Source organism: Chrysemys picta, chromosome 1, assembly GCF_011386835.1.
Source record: "Chrysemys picta bellii isolate R12L10 chromosome 1, ASM1138683v2, whole genome shotgun sequence".
Lineage (NCBI taxonomy): Eukaryota > Metazoa > Chordata > Testudines > Emydidae > Chrysemys > Chrysemys picta.
In genome coordinates this window covers 154898403-154924617 of record NC_088791.1, presented here as the reverse complement: position 1 = coordinate 154924617, position 26215 = coordinate 154898403, and the positions used below count along the sequence as shown (strand labels likewise).

Here is a 26215-nt window from a genome sequence, read left to right as displayed (position 1 = left end):
GATGATTGGGACTTTCAAAGAAGCCCAGAGGAGTTTGGTGGCCATGTCCCATTGCAATCCATTGGGAGTTGGGTGCTAAACGCCTTTAGGTTCCTGGGAAATTCCAAGCCAAGGTACTTCCTCACCTTGAATTCAGTGTCCAGCTCTGGCCACCTCCATGCAAAAAGGACACGTCAGAAATGGAGAAGGGCAACAGGTGTGTTTAGGAGATTGAGGAGTGGGGTAGCTCTTCCATAGGAGGAAAGGTTTGAGTCAAGGGCTATTTACAGCAGCTTGGAAAGGAGACCAATAGAGAGCCGTGTTTTTTCTCAACCGGGAGGGTCACAAAAGGCTATCAGGGGATCACGAGATGTTGAAAATTGTATTACAGCCTAAATCAAAGAAAATTTTACCCTCCCATCCCCATGGCCTGCACACCCTTCCCCTTCAAGGTCAGGTGGCCTCTGTCAACCTCTCAGTGAGTACAAGCAAACAGATCATACAGGCTTAGCATAAATACATTTTTTTTACTCTTACTGTTATAGTAAAGAAAAGAGGTCATTACATTTTTTTATTTCAATTAAGGGCTCACCCACCCAATAAGGTTGAGAAACACTGGCAGAGAGGACAACTGCCTTGTCCTATTTATCTCTGTCAATAACACATGGACAAGAAGCCCTTTGATGAAATTAAAAGATAACATGTTTGAAATGGATAAACTCATTTTTATATGAAGTAAATTAAGCTTGTGCTGCAATTATACTTAGACAAAATAGCTTAATAAGATTCAATGAAAGGTTTCAAAACCCTCTTCTGCAATTAACATTAGCTAAAATAAATATTACAAGGGCCAACAAGCCTTATGCTTCAAGATAAATTGAGTACCAGCTGAGGTCAGGGAGAAATTACCCTGGCTTGGTCCATTATTGCACAATCCCAGTAGACGCATTATTGATGTTTTGCTTCTTTTCCTGAAACATTTAGCATTGGCCACTGTTAGAAACAGATTAATGGAGTGGCTGGACCACTATGCTATTGCAGTATGTTAATGCCTGTGCTCCCTGAAGGAGGAGATTCCACCAGGGGAAGACTCCTGAGAATGACTTGTAACTTAGTACAGATTATAGAAAACATTTTGTGTTCAATGGGGGACCTGACAAGTTATTCAGCATGTCTGTGAACCATCCTCCTACAAAATGGACCTCCTCAATAGAGAGTGTTTCTTCTCAGGATTGGGAGGATAAGGAGATACTCAGCTGATCTCCCATTCCAGCTGATCTCTCATCTAGTAACCAATGCCCTTATTATTACAGTAGACTTGGTCAGTGGGTGTTTCACTCCTCCTCCCCCTCACAAAGTGACACAGAACTAATGTCCAAAACTGAATGTCAGATTTTTGGATTGCTGAAGTCAGGGCAGCCAGTGGGGACCTGTGAGCACAAGAGCTGTCCATGGTGAAACCAATGGCAGCAGGTCACTCCGTCCTTCACAGTGCTACTCAATTCCCAGGATGGGGGCGGGGGTGACAAAAAGGGAAAGAGGAAACAAGAGGAATTGATCAGCAGGCAGATATGTTTGGAGGCACCCAGTGGCTATGCAGATCCTTGCTTCCCATGAAGAAAGCGTTTGGTGATGGAGATCCTCTTCTGGAAGGAATCCAGTATCATTAATCTTCCCTGCAACCTGTTCCCCTTCTTCACACAGGTGGTGAGTCGGGCCCAGCTGGATTCTCACGTTGCTGACTGGAGCCGTGGTGGGAGGTCTTCACTCACTGTTACTTCATACACTGTGTTGTAGATCATGTTTTCCTTCTGCACATAGCTGGCGTAGGGCTCCAACTCCTGCTGCTCAATACTATCCTAGTAAATCAAAGGCAATAATCATGAGCACCAGGACTGGATTCGTTTGGAAATAAAGTTCTTTCTGGACTCTTAAAAAGTGTGAACTGAGCAACAACGTTTCCCCTCCCCTAAATGTAAGAAATACAGGGAGCAGGGCTCCACGGATATCTGAATGATCACCGGCTGATGCTATGGAAACAGTTGATGGCATGTCTGCCTTACAGATAGAGCCATCAAGAGGCAGCATGGTCTAGTACCTAGCACAGCGGAATGGGGCTCAAAACTGGGATCGGTGCCTGGTTCTGTCACTGACCTGCTAAGTGAACTGGAGACATTTACTTCACCTCTGTTTTCTCATCAATGCTCTGTCTCTTACCTATTTGGACTATAAGATCTTTGGGGACGGCCTCTCACTATGTCTTTGTACAATACTGAGCAAAATGGGGCCCTGATCTCAGTTGGTGCCTAGAGGTTCTATTGTAAACCAGTAATAAATAATAATAACCCAGGCTAAAACTGCAAAATAAGATTAAGTTCCAATCTATGCTAATGAGGATTTCATGACGTGGCAGCAAAAACAATCAATTGTATTTAGGCTCCTAAATGCCCAAATGCCTTTTGAAAATGAGACTTGGGCTCCTCAATCAGTTAGATGTTGCAACGCTGAGAGCAGAAATGCCTAAATACCTTTACAAATCTGGGCCCAGGTGACTTGCTCAAAGTCACCACAGGAAGTCTGGGTAGACAAATGATTGACCTTAGCTCACTAGAGCCCGTGGCTAGCGCTCCAACCACTGACCCGTCTTCCCTTTCCTGTCCTTAGGTCAGCTCATCTGTATTGTAACATGATTTGATCACATAGAGTTAACTATTGTTAAAGTGTGGGTCTGGCTCTCATTTTCGCTAAGGACTCTTTACACTGCTCTGGCCATAAAGGAGCCTTAAAGGGTATGTAAATTACAGTTCTGGCCATTCAGAACTTGGTGCCTTTTCCAGATTCACAGTCCATTTTGTTACATGACATCTTTCCTTTTGTAAATTTTAAAAAAAGTTGTTTCTCATTTAGAGCAATAAGAAAAACTTTCAAAACAACCTCCTCCCCCAGCCACTTTACTGTAAAACCACTAGGTGTATCACAGCTATACTCAGCACAGCTCTTCCTGGCACGATCAGGGAGAATTGTCAGAGCTGCTGCTTTTTGAATCACAAGAACGCTAGTTTAAGTCTTGACTGTGGCAGTGCGCTACAGGCACATGTTACAAGTCTGAATCTTGATATTCGGAGCGCAGATGGACTCTGTCCTGCTTTGTGTCAAGTGACAGTTTGCGGAACACAATTGCACTTGCAGAAAGCAGCAAGAGCCAAAATCTGACAGCTTCCCTTAAAATATAAAACTTTTCTGAGTTACTTTGGCAGCACATCTCAGATTTACTGACATCTTGACTTACATCCTCTTCCTTACCTGCACGTTGTGTGTGGGAGCAGACTCAGGGATTTTGGACTTATAACAAATTCTGTGGAAGGGAAAAGAGGAAAAAAAGACAGGAAAAAAAAAGTATAACAAATTCTACCTTCATTGTTAGGTTGGGCCACTGAGACCACACATCTTGGAACAGGAGGGCCCTGGTTTTGAGCGAGTCTGTAATCCACAACTAATGAACCCTGTCTTCCTCAAGTCATCAATAAGGAGGCTAAATGTCATCTCTTAGATCCTTCACTGGGTGGCTCTTGACTGAGGGTTCTCAAACTGGGGGTCGTGACCCTTGGGGTTGCGAAGTTATTACATGGGGGGTTGCGAGCTGTCAGCCTCCACCCCCAAACCCCACTTCCCCGCCAGCATTTATAATAGAGTTAAATATAAAAAAGGGTTTTTAATTTATAAGGGGGGTCGCACTCAGAGGCTTGCTGTGTGAAAGGGGCCACCAATACGAAAGTTTGAGAACCACTGCTCTTGACTCTGATGTTTTGATCTCCTCACAATACATTTGTGAAGTCCCTACTCCTGCCTACGGGAGCCCCGAGCCTATTGGGAGAGCAGAATAGCAGATGCAAGGTCCTCTGGATGGATAAGAGCTTTGCCCTGAGCAGGGCCGGCTCCAGGCACCAGCCCACCAAGCATGTGCTTGGGGCGGCTCCTGGAGGGGGCGGCTCGGCGGGGCCCTGGCCGGGCTCGCCGCCCTCCCCCCAGCGCTCCGGCCGGTCGGGGAGAGCGGAGAGCCGCAGCCAGGCTCGCCGCCCTCCCCCCGGCGCTCCGGCCGGTCGAGGAGAGCGGAGAGCCGCGGCGGGCTCGCCGCCCTCCCGCTGGCGCTCCGGCCGGTCAGGGAGAGCGGAGAGCCCCGGCCGGGCTCACCGCCCTCCCCGCAGCGCTCTGGCCACCGGGGAGAGCGGAGAGCCCCGGCCGGGCTCGCCGCCCTGCTCCCGGCGCTCTGGCCACCGGGGAGAGCAGAGAGCCCCGGCTGGGCTCGCTGCCCTCCCCCTGGTGCTCTGGCACCCTCTCCTGCCGCGCTGGGGGGGGGGCGGCAGCGGGTGGCTTTTTTGCCTAGGGCAGCAAAAAAGCCAGAGCCGGCCCTGGCCCTGAGTAAGCTTTACTCTACATTAACTAATCCCCTTCTGAGGGAAGAGGAGGACATGAGGCTAAGCAGTTGGAGCTTGGACTAGGGGGGGATAGGACCTGAGTGAGGGGTTCTCCTGGAATACCACTGACACCAGGAAAGAACATCCCAGTTACAAATTATCTATATTTAAATACAATGCTCCCTGCTGCTTTACCCTGGAACTGCATCCCTCTCACGCGTTTAAGCAAGGTCTGATGGAACTGAAGTGCAGCTCCAGCCAGCAGCGTCCCTCACGCAACAAAGGAATAAAGATTCTGCTGCTTGATTCAGCTTTATTAACCTTCTGACAGGACAGTCCTCCAGAGCTTGGTGACCTCTGTTTGGTAGGGAAACCGATCCCTGAAAGTGCTGACTCAAAGAAGCAGATTGAGAGATTCTGTAGTATGTAGAGAACAACTTTTACTTTGCCAGCTCTCCGTACTGACAGGAAGCTTCCCTGGACACAGGGGGTGGCATCTTATGTGTCCCATGCCCACCCCCTCCACCAGTGTATCATTCACTTAGATACATTGTGCCTCTTTGTGCCGCATCATGCCACATTCTGTGTGAATGTAACAGAATCAGAGATGCTTGGATGTCATCTGATGTGATATCAAATAACACCTAAAGTTTCCGCTCAGCTCTAGACAATCATACATACCTGCCTTAGTGACATATCATACATACCTGCCATGGTGGAGTTTACAGAGGAAAATTAAAGCCAGAATGAAGAGGATGCCCAGGAGACCAGCAGAGATGGCGAAATACTGAAGAAACATGTTTCCATTGTCTAATAAGAGAGAATCATGATTTTCTAAATAGGGAGAATCACCATTTCAGTTATTTCCTCACTGATCAATTCCTTTATTGTGTCCACCTGAGGATCACAAGGTACTTTAAACATTAATTAAACCTCACAGCCTGCCTGTAAAATAAATAGTATCCCCACTTGACAGAAGGGGAAACTGAGGCAAAAAGGTTAAATAGCTTGTCCAAGGTCATGCCTGGAGATTTCAATCTGGAAACGAAACCCATATCTCCCAATGGCCAATCATGCACTATAACTACTAGATCATATTGCTCTGAAGGACTCTGCATATCTCACCATTCAAGCTAACTCCTATATGACTTCAGAGCAAAAGAGCAAGGAAAATAAATAAAACAGTCCAGACAACAGCCATTTACTGTTCAGATTATGAGACTGTAACCCATTTTCAGGTGCCCAGACACTAGAATGGGCTCTCCTCCCCTTCTCCTTTCACAGTCCTGGTGGCAGGATTTGTATTTGCATCCCAACAAATTTTGTTTATGCTTCTCTTTCAGTTGAACGTCTTGTCCATACAAGCAAGTGACAATTGTGACTCCAGTCCCATCAATGCCTCCCCACTCCCAATAAAGTACCATAACCCTGGCCTAGAGGGAGTAGGGTACTTGAGTCTTTATGGCCCAAGTCATGATATCACACATGTCACTGACTCTTGGTCACTACCAAGCTGGGCCAAATGTGACCTGGGGACATCACCGTGAAAGGCTCCATAGCCATTGAACAGTCCCCTAACCGACCCAGTCCCCCAGGTTAGACATTTGTATGGAAAGAAGATAAGAAAAAGGGCGCACTTCGGTCTTAAATTGTAGAGAGTATTTCTGCAGCCTTTATAGATTTCCCTCTCTAGACATTTTATGACGCAAACTGGAATGGTCGGCTGAATTCGCATGGTCCCTGCCACACCCTCACCAGTCTCACTAATATTTGTTGGAGCTGGTGAACAGAGGAGCACGTAGTTTATCAGTTATGAATGAAGACTAAATAGAGAAAAGAGATGTGTTCTTACCTGATGGGCATTCCTTGGATTGGCTCGTGTTCCAAGCCGGATGAGAGACCAGGCAGGTTATACTGGTCTCTCTAGGGCTGTATATACTGAGCACAGTCACTGTCCCATCTGTGTGATTTTCAAGCTCGGTCCTGGGATCTCCGTTTGGGTCCCAAGAGACCTGTGCAGCTGGTTTCCCTGCAGCTGCCTTGCACACAGCGGTCCCGTTACTGTCACAGGTCAAGGTCACCACAGGAGGGACTGCAGGACAGGAGAAAGGGGAAAGAGTTGAAGTTAGTTTGCTGCGCGTGGAATGGCAACTTTCCTCATTCCTATACAAGAAAATAGCAGAAAGAGGAGAATGGGAGTGAAGACAGTATTGCAATAAATAGCAAACACCTGCTATGACAAAATAGATAACATGGAGTCCTTACAGCTCTTGAAATAGGGGTATCCCTTGGATGAGAGGGTGAATGAAAACTTTAGGTGTACCATTTGGACTACCATAGATAAAATCCCGAGACACGGCTTTGGGGAAATGAAGTACCCTCTCCTCACATGGCAATTTATCCTAGTTCAGTTAGAGACATATAAGCTCTCAGACATCCTCTGCTGTCAAGTTGGAACATAAACAAAAGAAAAGAACCTGTATCACTTCAGAGAATGTTGAGGGCTAAAGTGGGAACTAGGAAAAACAGCCGAGAGGAGGACGGCTGGGAACTACAGTAAGAAAGGTGCATTCCTGTAGGCCCTTTCCTTTAACTGTTTTGACTGACCAAGTTTCCCAGCTCCACCCCACAAAGCAAATGGCTGGGATCAGGAGCTCATCTATCACCCAGGTTCTACTGCATTGTCTTGTCGTCATGACTCCTAACAATCTCACCTACTCATGTCAGTTTCTCAGGGATGCTGTGTAGAAATGGGCCTGAATCCAAAACCCCATATCCAAAAAGTTCAGCTCTGGATCCTGATCTACATTTTGTGTCATCTGCTGCTGATCCCCGGCAGTAGTTAACACAGGGGTGTGCGTATATTTCTTATCCTTGGTGTGTCTTTGTCTCTTTTCCCCTCTCTGTTTTAGTTAATTTTGCAGTAGTAAATTCTTATGGTTATATCATTTGATATAGTCTTTCCAAAATTACCTGGGCAACTTTCAGTATTCTGATCTAGTTACTGCCCTTGTGTCAGGTGGGTCACCACGGTCATTCTCCTTTGTTGTGCACAAGCTAATGCACTAATAGGGTGACCAGACAGCAAATGTGAAAAATCGGGACAGGGGTTGGGGGGTAATAGGCGCCTATATAAGAAAAAGCCCCCAAAATCAGGACTGTCCCTACAAAATCGGGACATCTGGTCACCCTAATGCACTAATGATGTTCCTAGCAAATAGTCTCTTTATGCTTGAGGCAGAAATGTTACAGGAATAGGATAGGAAGAACTGGATGTCCCAGGGGGTTGGTAATAGGCTCTATTAGCCTTTTACTTGTAGCTCATCAGTTCTAAACCAGATCAGGTTTGCAGTAATTGAAAGTCATTACTATCTGCTGTAGTGAACCGAGCTGACCTCAGTCCTGGTGCTAACAGACTTGGTTTACACTCGCCAATGGGCATCCAGTCTCAGAAGAGAGACCAAAGAACAATTGAACACGGGGGGACTGAACTATCATTATTCCTAAAAGGGGCCTCACTAAGTAGGGTTAAAGGTGCATTGACTTGTTTGCTATACATGTTCTGTGGAGAGAGGATTTCAGTCTCCAAAATTGTCATGCTGGAATTTCTCACAAGCACGACGGCTCAGATCCTCAAAGGTATTTAGGCTCCTAAGATCCATTGAAATCAGTGGAAGTTGGGAATCTAAATACTTGTCAGGATCTGGGCCTAAATTAACTTTTGAAAAGCAGTTTCCTGGGGGGATGGCTTGGGCTAGGGGTGTTTGTACAGAAGCCCCTCTACCAAATAGCCAAAGATTGATGTTAACATCACGTAGAAAAATAGCTCATGGCCAATTTTCCAGCCATAGAAACCAGGAGAAAGGTTTATGGAGGGAAAGGAGGACCAGAATGTGAAGAAGTTGGATGCGAGGAGAGACCAGAATGAATTCACGTAAGGGGATTAACCCAGCAGACATGCTAAACTCCTTAGTTCTTGGAGTTCTCTGAGCCTATATTCTCAACTTTCTAAGAGGAGGGGAGGTTTATGTGTTAGGCATGAATCTGATTGTGCAGACAATTAAGAACATCTGAAACTGTTACTTACTTAATACAGTCAGAGTGTAGGTTTGATTGAAAGTTCCATCGCTGGTTGAAGTTTCACAGCTATAACATCCCTCATCTGTGAGTGTCACTTGCCGTATCTGAAGTGCACTATCAGTTTCAGGACTATATTTCCAATCCATTCTCTCACTGCAGTTTGTTCTGTTTGTCTTGTTCAGATCACGTCTGTATGCCAGTTCGCAGTGATTTCCAGTCCTTGGTCTTATCTTCCATACTACTGATACCAGATCCACCATTGAAACGTTATTACAGTTCAGATTAATGCTGGAACCAGCTATTTCAGATACTCTGTCATCTAGAAAAGATGCAGGAAGAGAAGGACACTTGAAAAGGTCACATTATAACCTTGGATCTCTGGGGTAACATCTCTAGTATTATATAATATTCCATAGTAAGATCCCACCTTTGCAGGTACTAGACCCATCTTCTTGCATCCATAGCTTTTTGCCACCAGTCCATAGGATTAACCTCTCTGCTCCCATACGCCATAGAACCTGCTCCCTACTGCAATCTCTGCCAAGTTTCAGTATAAAGATGTTATTGCAGAGTGGAGATGCAGGGCACAGCCATACTGGAGGAGCTCCTGGGGTAACTTTCTTTTTTTCTTCTTGCTTTGGCAGCAATTGTGAGGCAAATGAATGATGGGGAGGAGTAACATTAGCAGTGCAACTGTTCTGTACTGCCCTTGGTGTAAGCACAAATCAGGAGAAGTTAGACATTTCTGAGCCACTTCCTGCTGCTCCATCCACAATAGGAGTTAAGCTACCACCTTGGAAAAGCTGGAACTCAGCAGAATTAGAAAATTCTTGCAGGAGCTGTATGCTAAGGACTGGTCTACACGTAAAACTATACCAGGGTAGCTGTGTCAGATAGGGGTGTGATTATTTTTTACCAATATAGCTATGCCAGTGTAAGCCCTAGTGTAGATGCAGTTATCCTGGAAAAACAGTCCAACTTTGAAAATAGTTTCTATTCAACATATCTTTCCTCCTCTACCCTCCCAAGGCCAAATTGTGCCCTGCTACACTGGAGTAAATCTGAATTAGGTCCTTTGATTTTAGTGGCATTATGCCAGATTTACATTGATGTTATTGAAAACCAAATTTGAATGTTTGTATTTGATATTTATCAGGTCACTTCTCTGATAAGAACGAGTTTGTAGTCCTGTTAGGCCTGCAAAGCCCATACAGACACAGGAGAGCGAGCTGGGGTCTATTCTGCCTCACTGAGCATTGACAAAACTCTCAATTAAGTTCCAGTGAAATAGTCTTTACTATTGATGGTGGAGGAAGAGGAACAAAGAACCCAGCTGCATTTTCAGATCCCAGGTGAAATTTGTGGAGTTGGCAGTTAGAAAAATCCTATGACTGCTAAGCTGAGCAAATTTGTCCTGAGATTGCTGAGAACAAATAGGGAACTCCCCTCCCCCCCATCTCCTTTTAGAGTTTCTATTCTGGATATAAAATCCATATGAAGTCCAGTACAACTTATTTTCATGGCTGAATCATCAGCATCACCAAGTAACATCAAATGTATTAGACTATAAATATTATGTCCACATAAGTCTATCACAGAAACGTCAACACTGATTAAAAGGACAATTTCAACCTATTTGGTCCCTAGAATTACTTTTCTGGATGCATTTACTGCATTACAGAAGATGAAACTTTTATTCTGGGTCCTCAGTGAGCTACACAATATTTAGGTCTTATCTAATCTACATCTTTTCTTGGGAAATTTCTTACTATTGCCAGTAGTGACATGGTGTGAGCACTAGTGCAGATAGGCCATAGGCATATTTTTGCCACCATGTCATTTAACCCTGGTCAGAACAGGAAGAGACGAGAGCCTGGCAAACTTTGTTTGTTAAATACTAAATTTGCTGGAAAATGTGGTTGCCAAGCAACCAACATTATTTGTGAATTTGTGTCAAATAGTTTTGGCCAAATGAAAAATGATATTTTTTTTTTCAAAAAAGTCTAAATGTTTTGTTTTGACATTTCGTTTAGAAATGAACTGTTTAGTTTTTGACTCACACCATTTATTTTTTTCATTTTTTTCGTTTTGATGAGGAAAAAAAATCAGTTGGGGGTTTGAAACAAACAGAATTTTACTTTTTATTTTTCAGTTCAGCCACTGAACTGAAAAACCCATTTAGTCACTCAGCTCAAGTCTAGACTGTCTGGAAGTCCAAACACTGATGGCTGCTCTACACTAACACTCTTGCTGTTGCTATCACCGACAGAACTGCAATGGTGGCAATGCGACATGAGGAGATTTCCTGGAAAATGCCGGTGTAGACAAGGCCTTAGAGACGGTGTAGGGGAGTGAACTCCACTTCTCTGTCTGCCTTGGTGACCATCTCATGTGCTTCTGTGGTCAGGCTCTTAACCACATGGCCTCTTCTGCTTGGGGTGCGATGGAGTGGGGAGAGCCTCTGATTGGCAAGCACAGAGAACCAGGGGACGAGGTGCATGGCTGCAGTGAGACATAATTGCTTGTTTGAGGTCACCTGGGAATGCTGAATTGCACTTGCCGTTTGGCACTGCACTCCGTGCTACTACCAAATGTGACACAGTGACGTATAAATGTGGGGGTTCAGTCCTTTTCACAATGGCCCTGACTCAGCTAATCCTTTAAGCACACGCTTAGCTTTAAACTGGAGTGGTTCCACTGACCTTCAGTGGAACTATTCACAAGACCTAAGGAGGTCGTGGAAACTCCTTCACTGGAGGTTTTCCAAAGGAGGCTGGATGGCCAGCTATCTTGAATGGTTGAGACACACCAAATGCTGCATCTTGGCAGGGGGTTAGACTAGCTGACCCTTGAGGTCCCTTCTAACCCAATGGTTCTATGATTCTTTGCTGACGGGGGGCTAATATGAGGACACTGAGTTGATGACCTACCCCACCTACATGAAAGAGGGAATCCCTCCAGCCTGAAATTGTGACAAAGTGGCTCTAATCCCCAGGTTTAAACCCTGGTCACTTCTGTTTATCTTCCAGGGGCCTGACAATCACCATCGTTCTGGGTTATTCCCAACCTATATAGCACTAGATGACACAGTGTAACCCCCGGTGGCACAGGGGCAGTGGCATGTCTCACCCTCCCCAATGCTTTTGGTTTCCGTATAGCAGCTGGGGACACATTTTTCCATTGATGGAGGCGTACCCCTGAGAGGCAGAGGAACTTGTGTGGTTCTACAGTGCCACGGAAAGCCTGCATTGGGAGGCTATTGGCAGCACACTAACCCCTGGGCTGGAGGGCTTTAGGTGTGAGTTAGTGGCATGCCAGTGGAAGGAGGAGTCTAGTAGGTGGATCTCTAACCAAATGCACAGGGCCGGCTCCAGGTACCCGCCCTCCAAGCATGTGCTTGGGGCGGCACCTGGACGGGGGCGGCGCTCACCCAGGGAGAGTGGGTCTGCGGCAGGCTCGCCACCCTCCCCCCGGCGCTCTGACCGGCCGGGGAGAGCAGGGCCGCGGCCGGGCTCGCCGCCCTCTCCCTGGCACTCCGGCCAGCAGGGAAGAGTGGGGCCGTGGCCGGGCTCGCCCAGGACCGGCTCCAGGCACCAGCCCACCAAGCTTGTGCTTGGGGCGGCACCTGGAGGGGGGCGGCGCGGCGTGGCGCTCCGGCTCCAGCCGCCGGGGAGAGCGGAGCCACAGTAGGCTCGCTGCCCTCCCCGCAGCACTCTGGCCGCCGGGGAGAGCGGAGCCCCGGCCGGGCACTCCGCCCTCCCCCCGGCGCTCTGGCTGCCGGGAAGAGCGGAGCCCCGTCCGGGCTCTCCGCCCTTCCCCGGCGCTCCGGCCGGCCAGGGAGAGCGGGGCCCCGGCCGGGCTCGCTGCCCTCCCCCAGCGCTCCGGCCGGCCCAGGAGAGCAGGGCCACGTCCGGGCTCGGCGCCCTCCCCTGCTGCGCTCCCCGCCAGGGGCCAGGAGGCGGCAGGAGGCTTTTTTGCCTGGGGCAGCAAAAAAGCCAGAGCCGGCCCTGCAAACGCACCCCTTGTATAGTAGGGATGCAGCAGGCCTTGATGCTGCTACAGCCCATGGGCTGCAGTCCTACCCATAGAGCCGTAAAACCTGCGGATCCCATTCTCTCACCCCATGAAGATTCTCTATGCAAAACTATTCACTTCGATTGTAAACTTCTTGGGGCAGGGACCATCTCTTTCTTCTGTGTTTGTCCAACACCTAGCATGGTGAGGCTCTGCTCCATGACCCGGGGCATCTAGGTGCCACCATAATACAAATAATGATTAATAATAATGAGATTTTTGAGCAGGATGAGAGGATTCAGCCCCAAGTATAGAGTTAACTTTTCCTTCCCAATCTCTCACAGGGTGATGGATGTCTCAGTGCTCTGAGTTATACCAGTACTGTGTGGTACCAGGCCACTCTCTCTTTCCTCACTACTTAGTGATAGCCGTTCGATCAGGAATTATATTATAGGGAATAGCCAGCATGGATTTGTAAAGAACAAATCCTGTCAAACCAATCTGATAGCTTTCTTTGATAGGATAACGAGTCTTGAGGATAAGGGAGAAGCGGTGGATGTGGTATACTTAGACTTTAGTAAGGCATTTGATACGGTCTCGCATGATATTCTTATTGATAAACTAGGCAAATACAATTTAGATGGGGCTACTATAATGGGGGTGCATAACTGGCTGGATAACCGTACTCAGAGAGTTGTTATGAATGGTTCCCAATCCTGCTGGAAAGGTATAACAAATGGGGTTCCGCAGGGGTCTGTTTTGGGACCGGCTCTGTTCAATATCTTCATTAATGACTTAGATATTGGCATAGAAAGTACGCTTATTAAGTTTGCAGATGATACCAAACTGGGAGGGACAGCTGCTTTGGAGGATAAGGTCATAATTCAAAATGATCTGGACAAATTGGAGAAATGGTCTGAGGTAAACAGGATGAAGTTTAACAAAGACAAATGCAAAGTGCTTCACTTAGGAAGGAACAATCAGTTTCACACATACAGAATGGGAATAGACTGTCTAGTAAGGAGTATGGCAGAAAGGGGTCTAGGAGTTATGGTGGACCACAAGCTAAATATGAGTCAACAGTGTGATGCTGTTGCAAAAAAAGCCAACATCATTCTGGGATGCATTAACAGGTGTGTTGTGAGCAAGACACGAGAAGTCATTCTTCCGCTTTACTCTGTGCTGGTTAGGCCTCAACTGGAGTATTGTGTCCAGTTCTGGGCACCGCATTTCAAGAAAGATGTGGAGAAATTGGAGAGGGTCCAGAGAAGAGCAACAAGAATGATTAAAGGTCTTGAGAACATGACCTATGAAGGAAGGTTGAAAGAATTGGGTTTGTTTAGTTTGGAAAAGAGAATACTGAGAGGGGACATGATAGCAGTTTTCAGGTACCTAAAAGGGTGTCATAAGGAGGAGGGAGAAAACTTGTTCACCTTAGCCTCTAAGGATAGAACAAGAAGCAATGGGCTTAAACTGCAGCAAGGGAGGTTTAGGTTGGACATTAGGAAAAAGTTCCTAACTGTCAGGGTGGTTAAACACTGGAATAAATTGCCTAGGGAGGTTGTGGAATCTCCATCTCTGGAGATATTTAAGAGTAGGTTAGATAAATGTCTATCAGGGGTGGTCTAGACAGTATTTGGTCCTGTCATAAGGGCAGGAGACTGGATTCGATGACCTCTCGAGGTCCCTTCCAGTCCTAGAATCTATGAATCTGTGAATCTATGAATCTATTATTAGGGAGGTTTGGATTTTGTGCGCTCCGGAAATCTTGCTTCTTGCCAGCGCTTGAATTGTTTTCTTGGCTGGGCTCAGTATCAGATCTGGTGGAATTTTTTGCCTGAGAACCTTTGTATAAGGAAAAATAGGAGTATAACTTTCAAATTAGCTCACTAGCTCAGAGGGGAAACAATGAGTCTCTACCCAGTTGGCTGCTGACAATCCACCTCTTCATGATCTGTTCAAAATGGCTAAAAGATGTTTCATGCACAGTGAGCATTGTTGCAATGGAGAGCTGAGTGGGAATGTGATATCGTGCAAACAATGAGGAGGCATGACTCTGGGGGTTCTAATCTAGTCCTTTTATGTTTCTCTTTCTCTATCTCTTAGGCCTGGGCTACACTCAAAATTTAAACACACATAGCTGCAGCGCTCAGCGGTGTAAAAAATCCACATTCTTGAGTGCTGTCACTATGCCAACCTAACTTCTGGTGTAGATGCAGCTACGTTGACAGAAGAATGCTTCCGTTGACTTAGCTACCTTTGCTCAAGGAGGTGGTGTTCTTACATCTATGGAAAACCCCCTTCCATTGCTGTAGGCTGCATCTACCCTCTGGGGTTATGCCAGTATAGCTATGGCACCGCAGCTATGCCATTATAGTCCCTTAGTGTAGATACAGCCTTAAAGTGCGGATAATACTCATCTCCACAGGACATTGTGTGGCTTAATTCATCAGTGGTCATGAAGGATATTTTTTAGAACAAACGAGCTAAGTCAGTGCCAAGTATTATTATTTATTATATTAAGTCATTATTATTAGACCGTATGGGAAAAACCTGTAGCTGGCTTCACCTTTTTCATGATGGCTAAACTCTTGCCATTATCCCATGTAATGCTGTTCAAAGTGGACTCTTTTGTGGTTAAAGAAACAGAGAGATAAGCTATCTAATTACGACCACTTCTTTCTTTTTCTTAAACCAAAATCCTTTGGGAATGATTTGTAACTTGCAAAGTGAATACAGTTCAGTTCATTTTTACCTGATTACACAGACCTACGTGTTTGTGCCTTTTTGCAGGGTTTGCAGAAGAGTCACAATATATAACCTTAAGGTTCAGAACAGAAAATTCCCAAGATAAAACCACATCCTGCTGGTCCTGGGGACAGATGCAGCTGCAACTGCACCCTGCTTACAACAGATCCTTGTTACTTCAGCTCAGACAGTGACAGGGCCGCCCAGAGGGGGGGGGGGGCAAGTGGGGCAATTTGCCCCAGGCCCTGCAGGGGCATCCAAGAGAATATAGTATTCTATAATATTGCAACTTTTTTTTATGGAAGGGGCCCCCGAAATTGCTTTGCCCCAGGCCCCCTGAATCCTCTGGGCGGCCCTGGACAGTGACAAACAAATCTGTAACTCTCACAGATTTTATCAGTGACAGTGGGGGACATAAGGGATTAAATATTTCTTTGGGGCTTCCCATGTCCCTCCTTTATTGATAAAAGGGGATAATACTTACCTCCCCTCTAAGGAGAACTGTTAGGATTAATTAGTTCATGTTTAAAAGTATTTTGAAGATGAAAATCCTAAGTATAATATAATTTTCTGGTACCCGTTCTGTATTGATTTTTTAAATGTATACAAAAAAAAATCACTTCTACAAATCTTTGCCCAGTTGATTAAATGGACTACAGCATTCTGATTACACAAACACTGCACTAGGAGCAAGATGGGGGTTTTGTTGTTTTTTGTTTCATTTTATTTTTAAATATATGCAAATTGTTCTGAGTAATTGAATTTCAGGAAGACTCTTCTGGAGCGGTTGTTTCTAATTCAGACAAAGTCATCAGAAGAGGAAACGAGAGAGGCTGAATGTCTCATGATGGGTTCTTGATTTTAGTTTTGTGAAAGTCTCTTAAAATGAATTGGAGAACAAAGAGCTTCCTTGCCTGACTTATCTTTGTCAGGCGCATCAGCACGTCAGGCCGTGTCATTAATTCCACTGGCCTCATCTAAACATGACTAAGCAAATCTAAGAGCGCAAGTGGACTGCAATGGCTGGGCTGCTTTCACTGCATGACAGTAACACTCTTGTGCACCTTTCTTGACAAATAAGTGTGACACCAGTTTACTGGCCTACTGGACCCTCCTCTCTTAAGTAACCCTCCTGGGATATGGTACAGTTTCCCCAACATAGTGACTGTCCATTGCCAGGGGCAAGAAAGGAAGAAGTGAAGGAGGTGCTGCTTTCTGCTACACCTTTCTATCAGCTTCTATCACAAATGGCCAGGAATGAGTCAGGTACAAGTCACTCACAGTCCACAAGCCACATCAGTCAGCTTGAAAGCTGCTGAATTGGGTTTGTGTAAAATCTTCTTTTTTAGGTTTACATCAAAGTTGTAGGACGGCTTTGAATTCCCCTTTATCCTGTTTTAATGAGAAGGCTTTTAGCTGGGCAGGATAGTTTAAGCAGGAGTCTAAAACATTCTGGGCCTGAGCCTCATGTCCACTAGACCAGTTTCCACCATTCTAGTAGGGACCTTAAATTGGGTGTAAATACAATAATGTGCTTTGTCTTTAACTGCCAGAGTGGGGCAAAGAGGCCTTAGGGTAAATATGAATCAGGGTCTTTATTCCTAGTTCTGCCACTGATATAATGAATGATGCTAGAAGCATGAGCTTTGTGCCTGTGTTTCCCCATCCATAAAATGGAGGTAATGTCTACCTCAGAGGCATATTGTGAAGTATAATTAATTCATGTTAATAACGTGGTTTGAAGGCCTCTGATTAAAGTTGCTGTGGAAAGGCAAAGTATTATTAGCAGCACAGGCCGTTATCTAATGTCAGAGCCCCATTAACCGTTTCTCAGGAAACAGCTAACACTTGGCTTGTTTTCCCCAGGATGGTTGTGTTCCATCTCTGAGCTGGAGAGAACCTGAGGACTGGTCCACACAGGGAACTTATATTGGCATAGTTATGTCGCATGGGTGTGAAAAATCCACACCCCTAAGGCTAGGTCTACACTACTCGCCTGAATCGGCGGGTAGAAATCGACCTCTTGGGGATCGATTTATCGCGTCCCGTTGGGACGCGACAATCGATCCCCGAATCGACGCTCTTACTCCACCAGCAGAGGTGGGAGTAAGCGCCGTCGACAGGAAGCCGCAGAGGTCGATTTTGCCGCCGTCCTCACAGCGGGGTAAGTCGGCTGCGATACGTCGAATTCAGCTACGCTATTCACGTAGCTGAATTTGCGTATCTTAAATCGACTCTCCCCTGTAGTGTAGATGTAGCCTAAGAGACGTAGCTATGCCGACCTAACCCCTGGTGTTGAGAGAGCTAGGTCGACCTAGCTATCGCATCTTGGTGAGGTGGATTAACTACAGTTACAAGAGAACCCCTCCTGTCGCCATAGTGAGTGTCTACACTGAAGCGCTTCAGCAGCACTGCTGTAGCGTTTTAAGTGTAGACATACCCTGAGGGAGAAGGTGGGGTTTGGTAAAGGATTTGGATACCTTTATCCAGCCTACAGCCCTCTTTATTCTCCTCCAGATCATCACAGTATGGAAATGGTGTGTATCCAACACCAGGAAAAGTGCTCGAGGGTGATTTCTTCTCCCTCTTATCACAGAATGGAGCGAAACGTTGCATTACGCTGAGTCCAAAGTGTAAATTCTGACAGTTTCAAATGGGATGGGGCTAGATCTTATATCTCACAAGCTAAGTAGGATTGGGCCTGGTCAACATTTAGATGAGAGGCCTACAAAAAAGACCCAAGGTGCTATAGCTTATCAGGGCGTGATGTTGGCCAGATTCCAATTCTGCATCCCTAAATTCTCCCCAGAGTTTCAGTTGGATATGGGATTCTTCTTCACTTTCTGTCCCAAACTGTAGTGAAGTGGTAGTGGGTATTGCTAACCGTTTGCTATTTTTGCCCCAGAGGTGGCTATACTTCAGTGTTGCGTGAAGTGATTCCTGTGTATATATAGTTTATTAAATGCTTTGAGATCCTTCAGGATAAATGGTTGTCTCTAAATGGAAATTGTCCTCAGCCTTGTTCTCCTCCCAGTTTGTCAGCCATGAACTTTTCCTATAGTTGGGGATGTTCAGATTTGAAGTGGTTTTGGTTCAGACCCATCGCTGGGGCAGATATGCTAAGGTCCCTTTGTGCTGCCAGGACCTTAAAGCAGCTCTAAAGGGGCTGCTGAGGATTCCTCTAGGCAATTATTGATTATTTTATGTCCTGAAGCATGAGGGTTTATATTCCGTAAACATTTTTATCCTTAGATAAAAGCTTGGAAACAGCCAGTGCCTACCATAGGCCTATGCCATACTGTCACCTCTCCGAAGCTGGGATCTGGTCTTCCAGAATCTCTGCTTTCATTTGAAAAAAGAGTAAGTCTATAGCTGATATGGTTGCAAAGAAAAGCTTTAAAAAATGTGAATTTAGGGCCTGTCTACACAGGGAAATTGAGTGGCAAAACTATACTGGTCTATGTATACTGGTATTACTCCCTGTATAGACACTTTTAGTACAGAATAAAGGTGACTTTTCCCAGTTTACGTTCTGTCATTTTGGAAGTGATTTAAATTACACCAGAAAAACACGTTCTTATTTCAGAATGTGAGTGTCCAAATGGGGAGCCATACCAGTATAACGATTGTGGTGTAAATTCACACCTTACCTCAGACCGATTTATCTTTCTGTGTATAATCAATACAAAGATGTCTGCAGAGAGCCTTGAACAAGGGGTCTGAGAGGTGTGAAGTGTCCTGTTCATCTCAGTGAGGCACTCACTCAGGGATGATAATTTAAATATTAACTATTTCATTCCCTGAGTAAAAAAGGAGACAGTGGGTCATAACTTACTGTGAGCAATTTCTCATTTTTGTGCCACATGTCAGTGACGTTTGGGAGATATCACCACTTTTTTTTTTTTTTTTTTTGCTCAGTCAGAAGGAGCCCAGCCCCAGGAGCTTAGCAGAGCCTATATGGGCCCCATTGAGGGGAAGTCAAGCTCAAGAAGTCCAATCTAGTGCAGCTCAGAGAGCTGCACATTCATATTTTGTACACAAAATCAAGTGTGAGCAGTGTTTCATTATGGAGGCTCATGTGGGTGGAGCTTATGTTATGGTGGAGCTTAGAAGAATACCGCCACTTCCCCAACCCCAATCTAAGCCCTGATCTCCAAACCTCTCAAGTTCCTCAATATTCTCTAACTTTGACTCACCTGAATATTTCTATACCATCTCTAAATGTTACCACTTCTCTGTTCAACAATATGCTAGTCATTAAATGTTAAACAAGGTTACATAGCACTGGTCCTAATATAGGTTTTTAGGGCACCCCACTATTTACACCTTTTCTTGTTTAAAATGGGCCATTTCCCCTCCTTTGGGTTTTTTTTTTTTTCAAACAGATACAGTCAATTTAGAAGTCATATGTATGTCTTGAAAATTTGTCAGCTACCACGTGCGAAACCTAAGATTACGGTAACTGAAAGCGATTGGGGAAAAATATTTTTCTCTCCTTTTTTTTCGTTTGTTTACGTTGTGCATTTGACAGCACTTTGGGTATAGTCAGTTTCACTGCTTCTCATCTATAATCAGTGACTTAGTCATCTTCTCCTGTTTCTTTGAATCTTTCACACAGCAAAAGGAGAGAGAAACATTTTTAAAAATAGGAAAATATGATTGTAAAACCACAGGGGGTCTTGGGGGCAGGTGTACAACCTGAAAAGACTTTTAACTCTTTTCATATTGAGTAGATTTCAAATTGGTGAAACTCAGTTTCACATCCATGACTGAACTTTTATCTCATGCCCTGAGACTACTTAATTTCCTTAATAGCCTCTTTAAGAAACTGAAGCTTTTAAGGAGATTTTGCCCTCTAAAGAGATTGATGATTTTGCTCAGAGATAGTCCTATTGTACACTGATTTCCTGCAGCAACAACCCTTTTTAACTTTTCTGTGCATGGCCCCACACGCAACAGATTATAACATATTCAAATTAGTGGTATAACAAACTCACAATTGATATACCACAAGCAGATGACTGATTGCATTCCGGAATGAATGTTACATGAGTTACAGTATGATGCAATTCAAGGGGCAATACTTGCTGCTTGAAAGAGGCCAGGTGTAAAATGCTGAATATGTATCGTCTTTTATCTGTATCTATACTCTGTCACTGTGTATCTGTGACATTAAGCAAAGCTGGGATGGGAGAACATAAAAGACAGACAACTTAACGGATCCCTGGTATAACTCAATGGCAGTGAATGGAGTTACACCAGGAATGATCGTGGCCCAAAGTGTTTGTGAAACACACTTATTTTCTGAACACCAGCCTGTTCTTTTCAGTTGTAAGAATAGGTATGTACTACTAGTAGAAAAAACAAGTTAGTGTGTTGGGTAGATCTCCCTGCAGCTGTGAGATATAGGAGATAAGGGTTCCGTTGCTTGCTGAAGGGAATCACACACAAATAAGGACAGTGTGGATTCATACCTTGGTGTCACCTTCAGCTCCCCATTCCCATCTCCACATCCAGGCTCTTGATTCTCTGACAACTTCTCTAAACCTGTGCTCCCCACCCCATCTCTATCATGCTAACCCTAGTTTATTTAGTCATCTCTTGCTTCCATTACACAAACTTCCTGCTTTCTCATTTCCCAGCATCTCCTTTCATTCCCTTGCAATCATCTGCTGCTTCTGCCACTGTTACCATGTCACTCCTCTGGGTGAATCCCTCCCCCACCCTGGATGGCTTCTTCTCATCATTACTGATAAATTACTGAGTCATCCCCCACAAAGTCATCCCCACCTCTGGTTTCCTCATCGTGGCCTGTCTGTGATGTGTGTATCATTAGACTGTAAACTCTCCAGGCCAAGGAATGGCTTCAGCTATATGTACTGTACCGGGCTGAGCACACTGACAATGCTAATTAATACATGTAAATCCAAACTCCTTGTTTTCATTTTCCAGGCTAAACACAAATCTGCATCTGCCCAACTCTCTGCTCTTATTTCTTCCTGTTACCTTCTCGTTCCCTTTAACCTGCCCAAGCCTCACCCCTAAACACTCCTCTTGTCTTTACACCTTCTTCCGTGCCACCCCAAACGCCTGGAATTCCCTCTTTCTACTTGGGCACCAAAGAATCTTCCTCCTCTTCTTCAGCTCCTCCCTGAAAACTCACTTATTGGGTGGAGTCTTCCAGTGACACTTCAGCAATGTAAGAAGCACATAACTCAACCCTCAGGCCATGTCTAGGCTAGGAAAGGTTGGCTATGTTTTAATATAGACACAGCCTAAAAGAAAAAAGGATTGCAGCCCCACTTTAACATGGGTCTGACGTCCAGACACCCAACGTAGTGTCACGGGTTGGAATCATTCATTCTGCACAACACAAAGGGCTGGTCCTCAATGGTTGTAAATCATCATCCCTGAATTGAAGTCAATGGAGTTAAAAGTTTACACCAGCTGAGGATCTGGCCCCTAAACTGTAAACTATATAAGGCAAGGTCTGCATCTCCCTGTACATGTAAATGATCACGTCTTCAAAAACAAAAAAGAACAGCAGTGAGTTTTCAACAGTGTGTACATTCACACTCGTATGTCAGAGTTAGAAAATACAATATTGTATGTGGTCAGGATGCTATTTTCAAACCTTCTTACTGCTGGGGTTTCAAAATGAGACTCATTCAAGCACAACGGTCCTGGGTCAGGACGATGTAAATGTCAACTCTGAAGTTCTAAAACAGGATCTGCCTTTAAAGAATTTGTGTGTGTTGGGGGGGGGAATCATCTGAAAAAGTCTCAGATGATTTAAAAAAAATACAGAATACTATTTAAATGGTTGGTTAAGAAAAATAATCAAATGGTTTCCCCCCCTTTAGTGTGTTACATTTTCAATGTTAAAATAAACATCAGGGTGCCAGTGCAATAAAGAAAGGGGGCACTAAAGCAAGAGTGGGATGAAGACTGAGGCAGTTTATCAAAATATTTCCTCCATCCTATGAAATCTTAAATCAGGAGTAGAGTTCCAATATGAATGAGAGCAGGTGACTGGGAGGATGGCAGGGCTGCAGGAGGTAGGAAGTGATAGAGGGGGCAGGGAAACATACACCAAAGAACAAGAATCCACAATCTGTATTAAGGAAAGAAGATCACTCATTGAAGTCAAGGTTCAGCTAGAAGCTATGTATGCAAATAAACCCCCACTATTGGCAAGTTGCTCCATGAGCTCCATTCACACTGGAGTTACTCCACTTTTACGCTAGTGTACAGTTTTACTCCACTTTCACACTGGTGTGACACCACTGATTTCACCGATTATGGTCTGTAAAGCTGGAGTAACTCAGTGGTGAATCAGGCCCTGTAATGCCAATGTTGGTTTCTTGCAGCAGCCTCTGAACCAACTGTCACAGGCCACTGCCAATAGCATAGACGGACCACTGGTCTCATCCAGAATGACAATTCCTGTGGGCCAGTAGGAATAGAAATTTGCTGCATCAACCTTAAAGGAACTCCCCATGGAACACCTTCCCTCACTGCTCACTCTTCCCTTGACGTTCATATGCAGACATTTGGGGTGTTCCACTGCTTAACCCAGTAAGGAAAGTCACTGAGGCCGTCTCTACACTGTCACTTTTCTTACAATTTCCCACTACTGCGGCTCTGGTGCCTGCAATGGTGAAATCACTAGTATAGACCAGTCACCAACATAGGTGCTGGAACTAGGAGTGTCTGAGGTGTGGCTGCACCCAGTGGCTGGAAGTGGTTTCCATCCTATACAGGGTTTACAGTTTGGTTCAATGGCTCTCAACACCCCCACTATACAAACTGTTCCAGCTCCCCTGGCCACCAGCATTTTAAAGGATGTGTCATCTAACACAGTGGTTTTCAAACTTTTTTTCTGGCAATCCAGTTGAAGAAAATTATTGATGCCCGTGACCCAATGGAACTGGGGATGAGCGGTGTGGGAGGGGCTCAGGGTTGGGGCAGAGGGTTGGGGAGTGGGAGTGTGGGCTGTGGGGTGGGGCCAGGAATGAGGGGTTCAGAGTGTGGGAGGGGGCTCAGGGCTGGGGCAGAGGGTTGGTGTGTGGGGTTGGGGTGCAGGCTTATCTCAGGTGGCTCCCAGTCAGTGGCGCAGCAGGGGTGCTAAGGTAGGTTTTCAGCCTGTCCTGGCACCATGGACTGTGTTGTGTCCCGGAAGGGGCCAGCAGCGGGTCCGGCTCCTAGGCGGAGGTACACAAGCAGCTCCACGTGGCTCTTGCCCGCAGACACACACCCCCCCCGCTCCCATTGGCTGGGAACCCCGGAGACCCCGCACCTAGGAGCCGGACCTGCTGCTGGCCACTTCCGGGGCGCAGCACAGTGTCAGAACAGGTAGGAACTAGCCTGCCTTAGCCAGGTAGCACGACCAACGGGACTTTTAATGGCCCGGTCAGTGGTGCTGACCAGAGCCATCTCGACCCAGTGTCTTACATTCCGTGACCCGCGACCCACAGTTTGAAAACCACTGATCTAACACAGCTCAGAGAAGGACTAGACACCATAGCTGTTAAACCATCTGCGCCTTGTCTAAGCTAGTGCTTCCCATGTCACTAAAATTAGTGCAGCAGCAGAGTTGATAGTGCAGCAGTAGGAAATTTAAGAAAAAGGTTCATGCAGTTAAGGTCTGGCTGAGTCCTGTAAAGTGCACAATTTTTCAAATATCATCATTTCATTTTTACAGCCACTCCTGGCCCCCAGAAGCTGTCTGGGACTCTGAGCTCCCAATAACTTTGGTACTGTGTGGGGACAGATGTGTCCATGATGGGTGTACGTGCACTGGGCCCACCTACGCCACTAAGCCTGTGGTCTGTGAGGGAGTGGAGGCCAGAATGGAGGAACTGGAGAGGAGTTGCCTTGGTTTTACTACATGCTCTGAGGCAGCCTCCTGCCTTCAACTTATGCAGGGAGGGAAGCAGCCTGGTCTGGTGGACAGAGCACTCAAGAGTAGCCACTGCTGGGAAATTTTCTGTCTCCTGTTTTTCTGTGGAAAATTGGGGGTTTGATTAAACAATTGTTTTTGTGAAAAACTTATCTGCCTTCCATGGAAAATTCCATCTTCTTGTCAAAAAAAAAAAAAAAAAAAAAAAAATTCGAAGACCTTCTGGCTGAGAAGGTTTGGGTTGTGGCTGAGAGGTTTTCAGGATTTTAAATGAAAGTTAAAATTTTCTTCAGAAAATTTCAGTGAAAATGAATTCTTTTCTTTTATGTCAATTTTTTTCTAGAAAAAAATCCTCATTTTTTGACCAGCTCTATTTAAGACCCTGGGGTTTTACCCCTGACTCTGCCATGAAATCACTGTTATACCTTGGGAGAGCTGTTTAACACTCCTGTGTCTCAGTATTTCCATCTGTAAAATGGGGACGAGACCCCTAACTCTCAGGGGTGCTGAGGCTGAATTAAACAACAGTTGTAAATGTTTTAAACTCCTCTGGTGGAAGGCACTAGAGAAGTGAGACCTATCTTTGAAGCCTGTGTTTGAACAGCTCAGCACATTAGACCAGGTCCTCATTGCCAGTATGTGTACTTAGCATTAACACTTCAGGCTTTTGTGACTGGTGCATGAGACTGCCTCTCCCTGGTTTAGTGATGAGTTTCTGTGGTGAGCCCAAGGGATGCGCCTTGCACTCACGAGAGTGGGGCTTGGAAGATCATGAGCTCTACAAATACAAATGAATGGGAGCTGGTAGACAGTAGCTGGAGCAGCTAAAAGACTAATTAAACTGAGACAGCTGCCCTAAAAGGTTAGGAAGCATAGCCTTAGATGATACTGATTTCACCACAGAAGCTGTTTTTGATCAAACTCTGACAGGTGCTCCTTATGGTAAAACTCCCACCAGCTCTCAGAATGGATCCTCAGGGCTGCTTGCCACTCCCTAATAGGATCTCCCACCAGTTCTCAGAATGAAACTTACGACCTCCACCCTACCCCATGGGAACTATCGCCAGCCTTCCTAACAAAACTCAGGAGAGAGAGAGAGAGAGACACACACACACACACCCTGCCCCGGCTAAGGCTCTGGGTTCACAGATGGGGCTGCACACACCATTCCCTGTGTGATCTATAGTCTGTTAAATAAATCAGCCTCTCGGATGACAGGAATTTAAAGACACAGGGAACAGTTTTCTGGCAGCTGATAATGTTGTTAACTGTGAATCAGTCCCAGTTGCTAAGTAAACCAGATACATGGCACATGCCTAGCGACAACAGGCCTGGTGATCACAGGCAGATGCAGCGGATGAAGAGTAGGTCTAACATGCCAGTAACAATACATAATTGACTGCATCCTTTAATGAAAGCAGCACTGATAGGTACAGCATTTACATGAAGGAAACATCCTAGCACATTCCCCTTCCCTCTATCCATAGCAGCTGCTTGGTCCCAAAGAGAAGTCCAACTTACCCATTGTTACCATGGCCACAGCGACGGTGAGCAGAACGAAGGCACAAAAAGTCTTCCCAACACAATTCATGTCAGCTTTTGCTTTCATCGCTCACACAGCTCACTTGCTCCATCCATCCTGTTGTAAGCCCAGCTGCAGATGTGGGGAGCTTCCCTCTGTGACAGTGTGTCCTTGCCAGCCAGTGTCTCTGTTCCCTCTTCCACTTCCCCACCTCTCCTCCACCCCAACTCCGCCTGCTCCTGACTGATTAGCTCCTTGGAGGTGGAGAGGCTCCTTCTTCTGCCTTTTCATGACACTAGGCTTCCTGTGCTGAGAGCCAAAGCGAACATTGAGGAAACAGATTGAGCAGCTCTGCCTTCCGTTCATTGGCTCTCCTCACAGTGCTGATGTGTGAAGATAAACTCCACAGCAGAGCTCAGAATTAAGTAAAAATGAAGCATATTCTTCAAGCCTGGGCTTACTGTCAGAGAGGGAATATTAATTGTGGGGAGTTGGAGCATCCAGTAATAACAGTGCACTCAGCGCTCCACAGACAAGAAAAGTTCAGTCCTTGAA

At 45.6% G+C, this 26215-nt stretch overlaps 1 protein-coding gene across 1 annotated transcript; it reads right to left on the bottom strand.

Annotated features, from left to right (window-relative positions):
- Positions 1-348: 348 nt before the first annotated feature.
- Positions 349-25972, bottom strand: LOC101932697 (cell surface glycoprotein CD200 receptor 1-A-like). The gene is made up of 6 exons (XM_065573702.1): positions 25660-25972; positions 8482-8793; positions 6247-6486; positions 5102-5204; positions 3283-3334; positions 349-1838 (listed from the first exon to the last, which is right to left on the bottom strand). The coding sequence occupies exons 1-6, from the start codon at positions 25745-25747 to the stop codon at positions 1710-1712; spliced, it is 924 nt and encodes a 307-aa protein (XP_065429774.1). The 5' UTR covers positions 25748-25972; the 3' UTR covers positions 349-1709.
- Positions 25973-26215: the final 243 nt, after the last annotated feature.